An 18,325-nucleotide genomic window follows, 5' to 3' on the forward strand; every position below is an offset into this window, starting at 1 on the left:
TTCATAACAGAAAAAATCTCTCACAAACGTATGTCGAGCCAAACATTGACATTATCTTCACGGCTTCACGATGGAGACGAGGAAACTCTTGCTGTGGAAAGTCATGATAAAAATCTATTACACCTCTTGCCAAAAGGAACTTGTCTCTCAGACGAGAATTATGCTGTAGAATCTACAGTGCAGATCTATTAATTCCATTTGCATACTGGGATGAATATCATCTACAGAAACAGCAAATTGTGTCAAGAACTATTCAAAACCTTGGGATAAGTATGATATATCCCCAAATCGCTTGAGAAATTCCTCTTTTATTGCACTAAGCACGGGAACATATTGAAATTTATTATAATGGCGTTCAATATTAAACTTCCGCTGACCTGCGAGAATACTGTCACATATTTAACATTTCGAATTTTCACGTTTTTACACGAAGAAAAAATGATTCTCCCATTCCTTTTTAAAAGATAGCAAATCTCCACTTCTCCGTTTCATTGATTCACTCTGCATTTTCCGGTTCTTGAAATACAAAGTTCACTACGTAGTGGTTGCTTCGCTTCAACGTCTGCAGCTTAGCCTGGTACTACACTGCCGCAACCTGCCGGCTGTCGTCACTGTCCCGTTTGATGATTGCACGCGAGCAGCACACGTGCAGTGCCGTGTGCTTATGAGCCGCGTGCAACGTTTGCCCGCCCCTGATCTAGCATATCAATGATCAATTACAACAGCTGCCTAGGGAGAGGGTACGTCTTTATGACATCCTTTCCAACTGAATCACTGCATGCATCCATGGCCAGAGGAAGTGCAATGCTATACTAATAAGTGGGCGCATACTTCAAGTTCTTTGTAAATTTGACTTTGTAATCGCTGAAATAACATCACATAAGCTTTCAACACATGAAGTTTCCTCCCCCCCCCTCCCCCCTTTCCTTCTGGGTGTTTCACATTTTTTATCCATCAGTGTGTAATCTAGAAACTTAATTTTATGAACAGTTATCACCGATTCACTAAAAATAATGACGAGCACATATACAAGATCTGCCACTCAAATAACATCAGATAAATGACCAGCACATATATCACGGGTATGACAGAATTAGACACAGAGGAATACTTCTGATTAAGTTAACTATCAATTTTACAGAAAAAAATACTGCTTTTATTCTGCATATGATGTTATGAGTGCCAGTTTTGAATAATGTGTATTGATTTTATATGTATTTTATAATTTTGAATGCAATTTTTTCTGTCAGTTTAATCAACAATAGTCTTACTGCCATGTATCATCACAACCATCTACTGTAAAACAATGTGTGTAAATAACTTTTCTATTTCTTTGTTTATAATGTAATCGGAACACTTTACTGTTTTACAATATGTTTATGTAGCCCACTCATTAATTTTGTTGCCATCTCAATATACACATGTATCGCATCACCTCTACTTCATCCTTATTACTTTGCCACCGCCTCCTGCCCTGCCCTCCTCCCCCCCCCCCCCCTCCACGGAGAAAAGGGGGAGTTATGACTGACCAGCTTGCTGTAGTGTCTCAACATGCATTTACTTGACTTATCTGTACCCACATACTGTTATGGAATCAGTATTATTCATCAATATCGTTCTTAATTGCTTACTTACTCTACATCCTGCATTGTCAAGTGGACCACCATGGGTTGTATTCTGTGGGTTATAGTGCCCACCCAAGCTGTTAATGGAATAAAGAAAATTAGGATTAATCCAGCACTCCAATACCTGAAAATATACACACATACTTGACAGTGCAAAAATAAGCTTGCTAGAAATCAAGCAAAAATTCCAATTCTTGTGCAGTATTGACACAAATGAAATGCAACATGGAAGTTTTTCAATCTACGTTGGGGAATCCTGAAGAGAAAAGTTAACTTTAAATATTATACAAATATAGTTCTTTCTATATTTTAGACATCAAAGAGAGAAAAACTTCCCTGCAAAAAAAATTACTGCCATTATCAATAGTAGGGAAGCATTTGCTGAGGGTCTACACCTGAATGGACATGAACAGGATCATAGTTTTGACTCAAAGTGTCATTATTCGTTGTTTTAGTCTCTTTTCTTTTCACAAGACACACAGTTATGAGAGGGCTTAGCATGAGTAAGCGATACCCTATCCCATTCTTACTCAACTGCACCCTGGGAAGAGAAGGAAATGGGAAAAGCAGGAACATCAACACACTTACTGAGACCTAAGCCCAAATATGTAAAATTATATTGTCTAATCTATGCTGATGACATGGCATTAATTGCTTAAGACATAACAAATGCACAAAAAAAACTTGAAATAGGAAATATTAGACTACCACTGTCACAAAAACATAACTGATGCAAAACACCATGTACGACCACAATTGGCAACAACAAAATATTCTGCATTAAAGAATCTAGATACCTAGGTAAATGTATCACTGAAAATTTTTACAAAATGGATTCTATAAAAGTCAGACTTCAGAAAATAGAAACTACATTTCAGTTAACAAAGATTGTTTGTAATAAAAAATCGCCTGTCCTTACACTAAAAATCTAATGCCATACAACAGTTACTGAAACAGAATAAATCTACACATTTACTTTCCAAAAAAATTTTAAAGTGCTATTAAAAGCATAATAATGTAAAATTATGAGAAAAATCTTATGACAAAGAACAAAATTCTGAATACATCACCCAAGACACATGCAGAAATGTATATGCAAATATAGAAACTCTGATTACAGTATGTACGGGCAGCCAAACTTGAGGGACACAGAAAGAACGTACCAAAGAGGCGTACTCACCAGATTCACACAGTCTTGAAAAACAAGACTACCAGACTCAACCGATGGACATGAATAGAAAGTGACCTTAAGGGATAATTATCATCAAATCTACAGGGCTAAGAAGCAATCAATCAGGAAATGATAAAGATCACACTACATAGTAGACTGACTGATCAACACAAGCAAACTCACTTGTTGAGTGAAAAAAAATACTGGGCTAAAGAGAAGGCCCATGAGTGTTAATTTGAATGGTCCTATGCGTGCATACATGCATGTGTGCACGCACGTATGTATGCATAGTACCATTCAAATTAACACTCTTAGGCCTTCTCTTTAGCCCTATACTTTTTCACAGCCAACAACTGAATTCATTTCTCTTCATCCATCAGTGGGTGTACACACACAGACCATGCAGCGCGCGCACGCACGCACACTCTTTTTGAGCTTCAATAATTGAATGTCTATGATACCATTCACAATTCAACATTAAACACATTTCTCAACTACAATACTGCCCAGTTAATTTGTCACAATGGATGTGAGATAGTTACAAATCTATTGCCCCAATCCCAGCAGTCAGGAAACTGATTCAGGAAATAATGTTAAAAGGAGTCTTGCAACACTGGAATAATGCTGAAACATTAGTGATTTCCACCACTGTTTCAGAAGAAGTCAAAGTATCACATCAGCAACAGTACAAAGTGTCCATTATGTACTTGTAATAATAAATGAACAATACCAAGCAGCAGCAGTACTCCTGGACCTCTCAAAAACTTGATACAGTACATCATGATGTGCAAAAAAAATTGCAATGAGTGGTGTTACTGGAAAACTAATGCAGTTCTACAAACATATTTAAAAGTCAAAGAATAGCATATGCAAATTATACAGGATGAGCTTCCTGAGAGTTGTCAGGCATGTTTTCTCTGGTGCTTCAGCAGATATTTGCAATCTTGCTTTTGCAGTGTGTACCTGGAGTCAGCCCAAACAAATACTGCTCATCAGGTTTTCGTGGAATGCCCAGTGGTGACAGAAGGTGTCAGTATGTTTCCCATTACACACAAAATGATTTTTAAAGAAGAATTTTACGTGCTCATTTGATAGAGTAGTCCTAAATTAGAAAAAAAAAACACTAGTCTAGTCTGATGCTCCTTTTACTAATATGTATTAATGGGACAGTAACACACAATGAATAACCAGTACTCCAACAGTGACTGAGCAGTGCCACTGCATGGCACTAGCATTTGGCATGAACCAGAATAAACGAATATTTCACTAAACTAATTTGGAACTGCCCTATTGAATAACAGGTAAAATTCCACTTTAAAAATGATTTTCTTTGTAACGGTAAAAAAAAAAAAACAGATGTGTCCAACAATGCTGGGCGTCACACGAAAGACAAGATGAGAAGCATTTGTTTGGACTGACTCCATCTATAAATTGCAAAAGAGATATAGCAAATGTCTGCTGCAACACCAGCGAAAATGTGCCTGATGACTCTTAGGAGGGGCACCCAGTATATAATAATGGAGAAATATTGGAGAGGACATAGCTGTATTTCTCAGGGCTCCATTACTCTTTATATGTTATGTAAATGATTTCTCAAGTTCTCTAGATAGTAAGCATCTCATCGCTATGTATATTGATGACATATCTGGTGTCTGAAGAGATTCAAAACTTTATTGAAAAGGCAATAGCTCACTTTGAAAGAGACAACTAAAATGTTAACACAGAACAAATAAATATTATTCACTTTAAACTGAGTGATCCCAACAGACAAGATATTGCGAATGATGGGTTTCTGTCAAAAACCTGTTCAGAATGTAAATTTTTGAGCTGATTCATATAAGACCAACTTTCATAGGACCAACAAGTTGACCAAGTCTCAAAACAACATCTACATGCATTAAGGAGAGGTTATCATCATCTCTAAATTCTCAACTAAATTCTGAAACCCCAAGGACTGTATATTTTGGATTAGTATAACCTTTCTTGTCTTACAAAATAGCACTTTGGGTCAGGAACTGTCACACTAATATGAAAATGGTTTCAAACTGCAGAAGAAAGCCTTGAGAATTGCAGCAAAAGTGAAATATGGTACATCCTGTAAAAGCCTGTTTACCAGTTTCAATATTCTCACAGTTTATGCCATGTACATGCCAGAAGCCATTATAGTAGTGAAAGAAGACACTAAGGTCACATACAGGAACACAAATTCACAACCATGATACAAGGTATAAAACAGACTTTCGTGTACTTACCAGAAGGTTTTAGGGCACACAACTACAGTGGTCATTAGCGCCCAGACTAAGTTATGAATGCACTGCGAGGCACAAGGTTAAAACATCAACTAAAAAGGACAACACTATAAAAGGCACATTAACAGGCAAGGGATTAAAAGAAAACAGCATAATCAAATGTCCTTAGACAGGTTTGTCAAGTGGATAAAACGAAGAACGCGAGCAGCTGCTCCTGGGTCATCCGTAACCCCCGATGTTGTATAGAGTTGAGGCGGCGTAAGATGGACGGCCGTGCAGAGGAGTATACAAAGCTCCCATAATCCAGCTTTGAGCGGACGATCGACGGATATAGGTGAAGTAGGACGGTTCGATCCACTCCCCACGACGTACCGCTGAGAACACGGAAGACATTTAGAGAACAGGTACAACGGGCAGCCAAATATGACACATGTGGAGACCAGCTAAGTTTCCTGTCAAATGTAAGATCTAAAAATTTTGTTGTCTCCACGAATGGGAGAGCAACGGGACCAAGACGTAAGGACGGTGGGAGAAACTCTTTGTAGCGCCAGAAGTTAATACAAACCATCTCCTCGGCAGAAAAATCGAAGCCATTGGCAACACTCCAGGAGTACAGACTGTCAAGACAACGCTGAAGACAGTGCTCCAGGAAACATGTATGCTGCGCGCCGCAATAGATGGCGAAGAGAGCGACGCTCAAAACTAAGCCCTGTGGCACCCCATTCTCCTGGCGAAAGGCATCGGACAGGACAGAACCCACACGTACCCTGAACTGTCGATCCATTAAAAAGGCACAAATAAAAAGAGGGAGGTGACCGTGAAGGCCCCATGTACGCGTGGTGCGGAGAATGCCTGCCCTCCAACAGGTGTCGTAAGCCTTTTCCAAATCAAAGAACACAGCCACGGTCGGGCGCTTCCGCAAGAAGTTATTCGTAATGAAGGTCGACAAGGCAACCAGATGGTCAACAGCATAGCGGCACCTACGAAATCCACATTGTACATTGGTAAGTAGGTGTTGAGATTCGAGCAGCCAAACCAAACGAGAGTTAACCATTCGTTCCATCACCTTACAGACACAGCTGGTAAGGGAAATGGGTCGGTAACTGGAAGGCAAGTGCTTGTCCTTCCCCGGCTTAGGAATCGGGACAACAATAGGTTCATGCCAGCATGTGGGGACATGACCCTCAATCCAGACGCGATTATAAGTACAAAGAAGAAAACCTTTACCCTCAGGAGAAAGGTTCTTCAGCATCTGAATATGAATAGAATCAGGCCCCGGAGAAGAGGACCGTGACCGGGCAAGTGCATTTTCGAGTTCCCGCATGATGAATGGGGCATTATAACTTTCATGATTCGAGGAGTGGAAGTTAGGCGGCCTTGCCTCCTCTGCCTGTTTTCGGGGGAGGAAGGCAGGGTGGTAATGAACGGAGCTCGAAACCTCTGCGAAAAATCGGCTTAAGGCATTGGAGACATCCTCAGGGGCCACAAGGGCGTCATTCACGACCGTCAAGCCAGAAACTGGTGAGTGGACCTTAGTGCCAGATGGCTGGTGCAGGCTACCCCAGACAACAGAAGAAGGAGTAAAACTGTTGAAGGTGCTTGTGAAAGCAGCCCAGCTGGCTTTCTTGCTTTCTTTAATAATACGACGACACTGCGCATGTAATCGTTTATAATTAATACAATTCGTCATCGTAGGGTGGTGTTGAAAGGTGCGTAAAGCACGCCGACGACCATGTAAAGCGTCTCTACATGCTGCAGTACACCAAGGGACCGGTACGCAATGTGGAGAAGTAGTAGTATGAGGGATGGAATATTCAGCAGCAGTGAGAATGACTTCCGTGAGGTGTGCGACCTGACTATCGCAGCTTGCGAAGGTTTGATCCTGAAAAGTCGCCCTGGAAGAGAAGAGCCCCCAGTCTGCTTTGGAGATGTTCCAACTAGTTGAGCATGGAGATGGGGTATGATGCAGGAGATGGATAACACAAGTGAAGTGGTCGCTCGAATACGTATCAGAAAGTGCGTACCACTCAAACCGGCGTGCAAGTTGGGTAGTACATATAGAGAGGTCTAAATGGGAATAGGTGTGAGTTGTGTCCGAAAGAAAAGTAGGGGCGCCAGTATTGAGGCAGACAAGTTGAGGTGGCTGAAAAGGTCTGCTAACAGGGAGCCTCTCGGGCAGGATGCTGGAGAGCCCCAAAGGGGATGGTGGTCATTGAAGTCTCCAGTCAACAAAAATGGTGCAGGTAACTGAACAATAATTTGCATCATGTCTGCCCTAGTAACGGCAGACGACGATGGAGTGTAAACGGTACAAATGGATAATGTAAAAGTGGGGAGAGTAATTCGGACGGTAACTGCCTGCAGGTCAGTGTGCAATGTGATGGGATCATAGTAGGTATCATCTGGGACCAGTAACATAACCCCTCCATGAGCCGGGCTACCTGCCACAGGGGGTAGGTCAAAACGCACAAAGGCATAGTGTGCCAAGTCAATTTGATCGCATGGGCGTAGCTTAGTTTCCTGGAGAGCTACGATGAGCGGACAGTGCAAGCGTAGCAGCAACTTTAAGTCCTCTCAGTTGGAGCGAATGCCGCGAATATTCCAATGAAGAAGTGCTATCGTGAGAAGAAAAGGAAAAAGGAGAAGCAAGAAGGGGTCACCTCAAAGGCCACTGAGGGCCTGGCTTCGAGCGAGCACTGCTGCCGCTATCAATAGGCGGAGAGTCATCGTCCATTTGTTCAATAGGTTCATCGGCCATCTTGTTAAGATGGCCGGGAGGGGGAGCTTCCTCCACCGGTGAACAGCCAGATGTTCGGCTACCAGCGGTGCGGCCAGGTGAAATGGATGACGGCCTGGGGCGGCAACCGCTGGATGGCGCAGGAGAAGAAACGTGCCGTGGCAGAGAAGGAGAACTTTGCTTCCTATGAGCCTTCTTGGAAGGTCATTTAGTCGAAGTACTAGTCGATGGCTGGGAGTTTGGGGTACGTAGGAAGTCTGTACGGGACGGTTCCTTCTTGAAGGCCCGTGCATCTGACTTCTGGGTCTTAGTCTTGGCAGAAGCTGATGAAGGTGCTTGTGTCTTATGGGTGACGGGAGGAAGAGGAGACGTTGACTGGGCGATCTTAGCACTGGCCGAACGGACGACCGTAGCGCTAAAGGTCAGATCGCACGTCTGCGTTGACACCTCCCTGGTAGTCCGAGGAGAGGCGAGGACAGTACTGTATTTCCCCGCTGGGAGCAGCGTGGGCTTCCTACTAGCAAATAGCTTGCGAGCAGCCGAGGTGGACGCTTTCTCTTTGACCCAAATTTCCTGTATACAGCGTTCATCCTTGTAGATGGGACAGTCGCGGGAGGACGCTGCATGGTCACCCTGACAGTTCACACAACGAGGAGATGGAGGTGGACAGTCACCCTCATGGGCGTCCCTGCCACAAGTGACGCATTTAGCCGCATTAGAACAAGACTAGCGGGTGTGATTAAAATGCTGACACTGGTACCAGCACGTAGGTATCGGGACATAGGGGCTAACAGAGATAACCTCATAGCCCGCTTTGATGCGCGACGGCAGCTGAACACTATCAAAGGTCAAAAAAAGTGTCCGGGTCGGTACAAGGTCATTGTCGACCTTTTTCATGACCCTATGGACAGCCATCACGCCCTGCTCAGCGAGGAAAGACTGAATCTCCTCATCAGTCAATCCGTAGAGTGATCTGGTATATACCACACCACGTGACGAATTCAAAGTGCGGTGAGCCTCCACCCAGACAGGGAACATGTACAGTAGTGTGTCCCGAAGGAGTTTTTGTGCTTGAAAGGCACTCTCAGTTTCCAACAACAAGGTACCGTTACGCATCCTGGTACAAGACTTGGCAGGTCCGGCTATGGCATCTACGCCCTTCTGAATAACGAAAGGGTTGACAGATGAAAAATCCTTTCCATCCTCAGATCTAGAAACTACTAGGAACTTCAGGGCAGGCGGTAATACTTTTGTCACTGGTGGCTGGTCATGTTTCCGAGTTTGGGCAGAAGTCGAGAGAGAAGAAGGAGAGAAATCCATTGCGGATGAATCCCCAATGATTGCCAGCATCTCCGATGGCGCGCTCCTTCCTTGTGGGGACCCTCTCAGAGGGCGCTCCCGCCTTAGGTGAATGTTTACACCTCAGGTCACACCTCCTGAGAAGACGGAGGGACGGAGGGACCAATCGGCATGGTAGGAAGGTGTCAGCTCAGGCAATCACCCCTCCCCAGGCCTGGCCGTTACCAGGGGGTACGTGCGTGCCTTACTTGTCTACCCAGGGCAAGGAATTACGCGTTACTCCGTCACCGGCTACGCGTGTGAACGTGTGGGTCGGCCTTCAGGCACGCACAGGGAGGAAAGAAGAATAGGAAAAAAAAGGGAGAGAAGGAGAGAAAGGGCAGACTGTCCCAAACACCGAGGCGGAGACCATAGGGTGGGCAAGGAGAAGAAGGCAAGGAGAAGAAGGCGAGGTAAAAAGTAAGGAAGACAGTAAGAGAGGGAGAAGGACAAAGAAAGGAAACAAACGAAGGAAGGAAGAAGCGAAAAGCCAAAATGACCACAAATGTAAGTCATTAAACCACCCGTATCCGGACGCAGGCGCAAACTACCCCCTTGAGGGGGAGGGACTCCTTTTAGTCACCTCTAACGACAGGCAGGAATCCCTCGGGCCTATTCTTACCCCCGGACCCGCAGGGGGAAACACCTGTGTAACTAGGATTAATGTGAATAATAATGTAAACAATAATAGTGTTCTAGATATAAGTATGGTAGTTGGCTGGTTGGTTGAAAGGGGGGAGGGGGGGAGGGACCAAACTGCCTGGTCATTGGTCCCTTGTTCCTAGAAACAACTCCACAAGGGAAAGACAAAAAAACAAGACTCACAGCAGAAAACCAGGAGGGAAAAAAAAACACACAAGAACGACAGAAGGACAACAAACACTACAATGGACAAAACAGGACAAGAAGACCACAGAGACATGCAAGAAACAGATAGAAGGGACTAAAATGAGAGCAGATGACTGTGTCTTGCTGATCACGAGAATAAAAAGGATAAGCCAACCACTCTGCAACACATCAAAACCTCCAGCCTAAAAGCACTAGGGTAGAGAACACAGACTGATAAAGGACATGTGCTAAAAATTAGATAGAACGATATATAAAATATAAAACTTAATCAGCCGATGTGGGGTTGTCAGCTAAAATTAATGATAGAGTTCGGTAACCAAAGATTACATCACAGGGCAGCCAAAGTAGGACAACACAACAGAATATGAGCCAATGTCAACCTGCCACCACACTGACACTGAGGTGGGTCTTCATGGAGAAGGACATAGCCATGGGTCATCCAAGCGTGCCTGATGCCGAGCTAGCAGAGAACCACAGATCCCTGCGAGAGGCCCACATGGAGGACTTCCACACGTTTGTAGCCTACTTTATGGCATGCAGTTTGTTGTGCATACCGAGGTGATGCCATTTTGTCTCCCAAAGCTGAAAAACCTTATGGCGCAATACCGAACGGAAGTCAGTTTCAGAGATACCAATCTCCAGGAGCGGTTTGCACATAGCCTGTTTGGCTAGTGTGTCAGCAAGTTCATTGCCTGGGAATCCAACATGACCTGGGGTCCAGACAAACACCACTGAATGATCAGACTGTTCCAGGGCATAGATGGACTCCTGGATGGTTGCTACCAAAGGATGGTGAGGGTAGTACTGGTCAATAGTTTGTAAGCTGCTCAAAGAGTCACAACAGACAAGAAACAACTCACCAGAGTGCGAACGGATATGCTCAAGAGCACAAGATATGGCCATCAGCTCTGCAACCATCTGGCAAGGAGTGCTGTTTGATATGTCTTCTGTGAGAATAGAAAAAGCCAACATGAGCATCAGCCATCAAGCAATCAGTGTAAACTACTTCAGAGCCTCGGGACATGTCAAGAATCAAAAGGGAGTGACATTGGAGAGCCTCGGGAGGAACGGAGTCCTTAGGGCCATGTGAAAGGTCCAGAAGCTGCGGCCTAGGTATACACCATGGAGGTGTATATGAATGGACCTGGAGTAGAGGTGGTAAAGGGAAGGACTCCAGTTCAGACAGAAGCAATACGACGCGAACCGCGATCATAATCCCTGACCCCGGCTGCCGATGCACGATATGAACCACCATGGATGGTAAAAGGAGACGGTAATTTGGATGGTCAGGAAAGCTACAAATGTGTGCGACGTAATTGGTGAGCAGTTGTGCATGCCTGTTCTGCAATGGAGGGACTCCAGCCTCCAGCCACCACACTGGTCACCGGAATCATCCAAAATACTCCCTTCACTAATTGAACTTCACTGTGGCGCACTGGGTCTAGTAACTGCAATGCTGAGGGTGCTGCCAAACCATAAACCAGACTCCCATAATGAAGGCGGGATTGAACAAGGGCTCTGTAGAGCTGCAGCAGTGTAGAGTGATCTGCACCCCAGTTGGTGTTGCTCAGGCAGCAGAGGGCACTGAGGTGCGCCTAAGCTGACAAAGGTAAGGAAGCCAAGTCAATTGGGTGTCGAAAATCAATCGGAAGAATCAATATGTCTCCACTACAGCAAGTGGATCATCATCAAGGTAACGTTCTGGTTCCAGATGAATGGTACGATGTCAACAGAAGTGCATGACGCATGACTTTGCAGCTAAAAACTGGAAGCTGTGGGCTAAAGACCATGACTGCACCTTGTGGATGGCTCCCTGTAGGCACCGCTCAGCAACACCAGTACTGGCGGAGTAGTAGGAAATGCAAAAGTTGCGTGCACACAGATAAGGTGAGATGGACCGCCCCAGAGCTGCTGCTAGACCGTTAATGACCACTAAAAATAGAGAAAACACTCAATACATAGCTCTGCAGGACTCCATTCTCCTGGAGGGGGGGAATTATGGGAGACACCAACTTAGACGTGGAAAGTACAGAGTGACAGGAAGTTTTAGATGAAAATCGGAAGCGGGCCTTTGAGACCCCACTCATATGTGGCAAGGATATGATGTCGCCAGGTCGTGTCATAAGCTTCTCTTAAATCAAAAAAGATGACAACCAGGCATTGGCGTCTGGAAAAGTCTGTTCGGATGGAATACTCTAGGGACACTGGACTATCAGCGGTAGAGTGACCTGGTGGAAACCCCCCTGGTATGGATTGGTTGGTTGGATGTAGAAGGGACCAAACTACACGGTCATCAGTCCCTCCAACCCTAGATTAACTAAAACTGATAAAATCCCACATTAGGAGAGGCAACTACAATGTCCATAAAATGAGAAACTAAGGGAAGGAAGGAAAAGGGCAGAAGAAGATGTGATGGAAAGAAAGTGACTAATGACAGGTGTGGGAAGGAAGAAGCACAGGAGACAAGAGAGACGAGACGCTCAAGATGTAACAGACCCCATAACAAAAGGAGTGGGAAGGCAGAGATCCGGGGTGAGCCACCAAGCCGAGTTGAAGTCAATCCAGTCGGGAGGGGGGGGGACAGGGGGGGGGGGCAGCAAGAGGGCCTGCCATCCCCTCCACTCACCAATAAGGTGGAAGGATCCTCCCTTAAATAAAGCGATAAAAACCCCCCATCACGAATAAAACGTAAAACGAGATCCGTTGCTGAGGCATTGTCAGCCAACACCAGGGATAGCGAGTCTGGAAAACTGAAAGTCCATCGTAGAGTGGCTAAGTTGGGGCAGTCCAATAAGATGTGAGCCACAGTCAACATCGATCCACAATGACAGAGAGGGGGGGTCCTCATGACTGAGGAGATAACCGTGAGTCAAAAAAGTATGGCTGATGCAGAGCCAGCAGAGGACGACAGAGGCCTTATGAGAGGCCCGTAAGAAGGACTGCCATGGAGTTGTAGAATCCTTCACTGCCCTTAGCTTGTTCAGAGAAGAAAGAGTGATCCATCCTGCATCCCAAAGGCCCAAAACCTGACGACATAATGCCGAGCGAAGGTCTATAGCAAGAGATGGCCTGGTAGTAGCTAATTTAGCCAGTCGATTGGCAAGTTCATTGCCAGAACCCAACATGCCCTGGGGTTCAAATGAAAACCACCGAGCATCCACGTTGAGCAGGGAGAGAAAGGGAGTCCTGGATAGTGATGACCAATGGGTGGCGAGGGAAGCACTGGCCAATAGTGTGAGTCACTACATATAGTGAAGGACAGTCCTGAGCAGGAGTGGATATGGTCAAGTGTGCGCAAGATGGCTACCAATTCTGCAGTAAAAACACTACAGCCACCTGGCAAGGAACGAAGTTCCGTGCATCGCACATAGGTGTAAGTAAAACCAGTGCAACCAGCAACCATGGAGTCATCACTATAGATCACTTGTGAATCCTGAAAAGAACTGAGGAGACAGAAGAACTGGTGGCGAAGAGCCACCGGAGGGACAGAATCCTTTGAATCGATTGTGAGATCAAGACAGAGCTGCGGCCGAGAGAGACACCACGGAGGGATACGCGCATGAGTGGAGAAGAGAGGTGGTAAAGGCAATTGCTGGAGCGCAGAAAACAGCGACTGAATAAGGACAGACATGGTAAGCCCACATTGTGGGCGCAGCTGCGGCAGGGTGATCTCCATGTCTGGATAAAGGAGACCATAATTAGGGTGCTTGGAGGTGCAGTGAATGCGGAGCGCATAAGACATCAGCTTTTGCTGGCGCAAAATTCACAGTGGTGGAATCCCCGCCTCTGCAAGAAGGCTAAGTACGGGGCTAGTCCAGAAGGCACCAGTCGCACGTTGGACTCCACAGTCGTGGATGGGGTTTAGTATCTGCAGTGTCCAAGGCAACGCAGATCCATAGACAGGACTTCCATAGTCTAAACGAGACTGGACCAATGCTTGATACAATTGCAGGAGAACAGAGCGGTCTGCACCCCAGGTGGTATTGCATAGACACCTAAGAACACAGATGGGACCAGCACATCCTCTTCAGCTGGCGAAGGTGAGGGAGCCATGTCAACTGGGCATCGAAGACCAGACCCAAAAGGCGATGGCCATCGAGGAACAGTTCCGGATGGGGATGGACTGTATGGTGACGGCAGAAATGCATGACAAGTCTTGGCTGGCAAAAACTGAAAGCCATGGGAGAGAACCCATGAGTGCACCCGACAGATTGGCCCCTGTAGACAGCGTTCTGCACCGCCCATTACAGAGGAGATGAGGTAGATACAAAAATCGTAAGCATACAAAGAGGGGGACACTGTCACACCATTAATGGCTATGAGAAAGAGAGGGGCGCTCAGCACAGAACCCTGTGGAACCTCATTTTCTTGCCGATGGGGAGAGCTGTAGGAGGAACCAACTTGGACCCGAAAAGAGCGACAAGAAAGGAAATTATGGATAAAAACGGGCAGAGCGCCATGGAGGCCCCATTCGTGAAGGGCGGTGAGGATGATGTGGGGCCAGGTGGTGTCATAGGCTTTATGCAAATCAAAGAAGACTACAAGGAGGTGTTGCCGATGAGCAAAAGCCGACTGGATAGCAGACTCCAGGTGGGCCAAGTTATCCACCATAGAGCGGCCACAGCGAAAACCACTTTGAGTCGATGACAAAAGGTCGTGGGTTTCAAGGATCCAAAACAGACTCCGACTCACCATATGTTCAAGGAGCTTGCAGGGGGTGTTAGTAAGGCTAACTGGATGGTAGCTACTCAACTGAAGAGGCAGCTTCCCTGGCTTCAACACTGGAACAACAATGCTTTCCTGCCACTGGGTAGGAAATACCCCCTTCACCCCACAGACAGCTGAAGAGGGTCAGTATACAATGGTGGCCAGCCACTGACAAGTGTTGGAGCATTTGGTTATGTATCCGATCCGGTCAGGAGCTGTGTCAGGACAAAGGGCGAGGGCGCTGGCAAATTCCCACTCGCTGAATGGGGAATTATATGGTTCTGAGCAGTGAGAAACAAAAGACAAAGGTAGTTGTTCTGAACGCTCTTTCAGGAGAAGTAATGTGGGCAGATATTGAACCGATGCCGAAGCTTGAGCGAAGTGTTGAGTGAAATTTTCTGCCACAAAGTCCAGATTGGTAAAGACAACACCATGCACAGAAATTCCTGCAACCCTGGTGGGAGGACGGTGGCTAAAAATTCACCGGAGTTTCGCCCAGACTTGTGAAGAGGGGGTGTGGGGTCCTATGGCAGCTACATATCATTCCCAGCAAATCAGTTTCTGAAATTTGATTAGGTAGCGGGCCTGGCCACGGAGTCGTTTAACAACCAGAAGAAGAGCAGTAGAAGGGTGCCGCCTCAAGTGTTGAAGAGCACGGCGGTGGTCTTTTATGGCTGCAGCAATTTCCGGAGTCCACCAAGGGACCATCTTCCAGCAGGGGGAACCTGAAGAAGAAGGGATTGCTGAAAAAGCTGCTGAAAGGATGGTGGCAGTCAAAGTCTGAGTAGATTCATCAATACTGTCATGTGACAATACAGGGAGGATGGAAGCAGAGGAGAAGGCACCCCAATCAGCCTTAGATATGGCCCACCTGGGAGGGTGATGGAGCGAGAGACACTGAAGGAAGGTCAAAACAATCGGGTAATGGTCGCTGTCACATAAGTCATTATGGACGCCCCACTGAATGGAGGGAAGAAGGCCGGGACTGCAGATGGAGAGGTCAATGGTTGAGTGCAGTGCAGTGCGCCACACTAAAGTGTGTGGGAGTGCCTGTGTTTAGTAAACTGAGGTCAAGCCCTGCCAGAACAGCTTCAACTGTCCTGCCCAGGGCAGTAGTCGTATGACTACCCCAAAGAGGGTTGTGGGCATTAAAGTAATAACAGGAAGGGAGAAGGGAGTTGTTTAAGAAGGGTGGTGAGGGCATGGGATGTGGGCGGCCTGTCAGGTGGGAGGTAGAGATTACAGATTGTGATTGGAGTGGCCAGATGGACCCTGACAACAATGGCTTCCTGAATGGTACAGAGGGGAACCCATTTACTAACAATGTTCTTGCGGATCAAAGTGGAAACACCACGAGAAGCCCGCAAGGGGCCAATTCAGTTCCGACAGAAAGCGTGGAAACCATGAAGGGTAGGTAAGTAAGAATTGACAAAATGGGTCTCCTGGAGCACAATACAAGCAGCAGAGTAGAAGGAAAGAAGGGGCTGCAAGGTGACACAAATATCCATTACAATTCCACTGGAGGATTCTCAAGCCAGAGTCCAAAGTGGAAGCGAATAGACTGGAGTTGGTCACGCCACCGAGTCGCTATCCATCACCGATAAGGATGGGGTAATATCCATATAGATGGGGTCAGACTCTGTTGGTTCATTGACTGTAGGAGGGGAAGACTGCACCTTAGGGGACCAGAGGGGCCTTGCCCTTGTTCCTGCATTTCTGCTGCTTCTCTTGGGAAGGAAGAGAAGGGCAGACTTCAGTGAGGGCAGGCACAGAATTACACCGGGCAATCTTGGCGCCCACCGGCCGCGGATCACGCTGCTGTTGTGGAGCAGTAGATCACCTTTCAGGGGGGTGCCAGGAAGAGGAGTCCCGGGAGGGAGCTCCAGTACCGGCGGCTGCTGAAGGAGGGGAGCACTTCTCCGGCAGGGGAGGAGGAGCAGCAGCACTCGAAGGGGTGGATATAGGTACTGATGGGGAAGGGGAGGGGAAGGGGGAGGGGGAGGGGAGGGGGGAGGGGGAGGCTGAAGGCATGGGGCGAATGGGGTGGGGCAGGGAAGAGGAGGGGGTAAGAGGGGAATGAACGTAATTGAAGCAAAAGTAGAGATCATAGACACGGGATGCAGGCGGTCATATTTTTGACCAGCCTCAGTGTAGGTGAGCCAATCTAAGGTTTTGTACTCTTGAATCCTCCTTTCTTTCACAAAACATCGGGCATCTAGGCAAGCGTGGAGAATGCTGTACATTACAATTTACACACATTGGCGGAGGAGCACAGGCACTCCCCTCATGGGAGGGGTGCCCACAGTCGCCACAGAGGGGATCAGTGGTGCAGAGGGAAGACATGTGTCCAAACCTTAAGCATTTAAAATATCTCATCGGTGGTGGAATATAAGGTTTTACATCTCACCTTGACCTTCTCTGGGAAGACATCCCCCTCGAAGGCGAGGATAAAGGCGCCCAAAGCAATGCGATTGTTTGGAGGGCCTCACTGCACACAGCAGATAAAACGAACCCCTCACAGCTAGAGGTTAGCACAGGGCTCCTCATCAGTTTGCAGAAGAAGATCTTAGTGGAAATAATGCCCTGTACTGAGTTCAAAGATTGGTGGGGCGTGACAGAGACTGGAACGTCACCGAGATAGTCACAAGCATACAGGGCGTCAGATTGGGCAGCAGAAGATGTCTTGATGAGCAAAGCACCGGACTGCATTTTACTCATCAATTCAACTTCGCCATACTTATCTTCAATCGTCTCCATGAAAAACAAAGGTCTGGTCGTGGCAAAACTACCGCCATCCGTCCTGGTACAAACCAGGTACCGAAGGAAAGGTTTCAACCCAAGCCGGCGAGTTTGACCCTCCTCCCAATGGGTCACCAGGGAGGGAAAGGCCGAAGGATCAGAAGGAGTGTAACGTCTGCTACCACTCTTAGAGACAGCCACAGAATGGCCAGGATGGTGAAGCTTTTGTTGCTTCATGTGCAAGGCGTCCGCCCTAGTACCACCCACTCTGATCAGGGGCTCACCCTGTGGGTGCTGATCAGCCACAGCAAGGGCTGTCTGGCACGGCGGCCACTGCCGGGAGTTCTGGTGCCCCAAAACGATGAGCATCGACTCCTGGGCATATACGAGGCATTAACAGCTCAGGTACTAGTAGTGTGATCCCTATGGTTTTAGGGGGCTCAACCAAGTGGGTACTTAACAGCCCCAGCACACGGACTGGCTACCGTGCTGGTGACCTAGCAGGAGGGGAGCCAGGGTGCAAAGGGAAAGGGGAGGGGATGGGGAGAGGAACCTGCACCATGGAAGCTAGGTAGGGAGTTCATCCCCAAATGTCTCACATTGAACGGAAAATTTTGGAAATGGAAGTCAAACCCCAAGGGGACCAAAAACGCTGAAAAGGACATAGAAAGAGCAAACTAAACAATAGCACAGACCAAAACAAAGCCAGGAGGATAGCCAGATCGACATAAAGAAGTCCACTAAGAGGGAAAAGAGGGGGCGGGGACAAAGGAGCAAGGATAGGGAGGGAGAGGAACAGGGACAGTAATGCAGCCTTCAAAGGAAAGGAAATGAGACTGCAATAGATCGGGGCCCCGTGCGTGCCACACACATACCCACAAAAGGACTGTGGGCCCCCTTGGGGGCACCC

At 46.9% G+C, this 18,325-nt stretch overlaps 1 protein-coding gene across 1 annotated transcript in view; it reads right to left on the reverse strand.

The window, feature by feature from the left end:
- Positions 1-18,325, reverse strand: part of LOC126249736 (copper chaperone for superoxide dismutase) — a 96,558-nt gene that overhangs the window by 23,412 nt on the left and 54,821 nt on the right. The window contains exon 4 of the mRNA XM_049951414.1: positions 1,636-1,702. Within this exon, the coding sequence (XP_049807371.1) occupies positions 1,636-1,702 (67 nt within the window). The remainder of the gene's footprint in view (positions 1-1,635; positions 1,703-18,325) is intronic.

This window comes from Schistocerca nitens, chromosome 3 (assembly GCF_023898315.1).
Source record: "Schistocerca nitens isolate TAMUIC-IGC-003100 chromosome 3, iqSchNite1.1, whole genome shotgun sequence".
Taxonomy (NCBI): Eukaryota; Metazoa; Arthropoda; class Insecta; order Orthoptera; family Acrididae; genus Schistocerca; species Schistocerca nitens.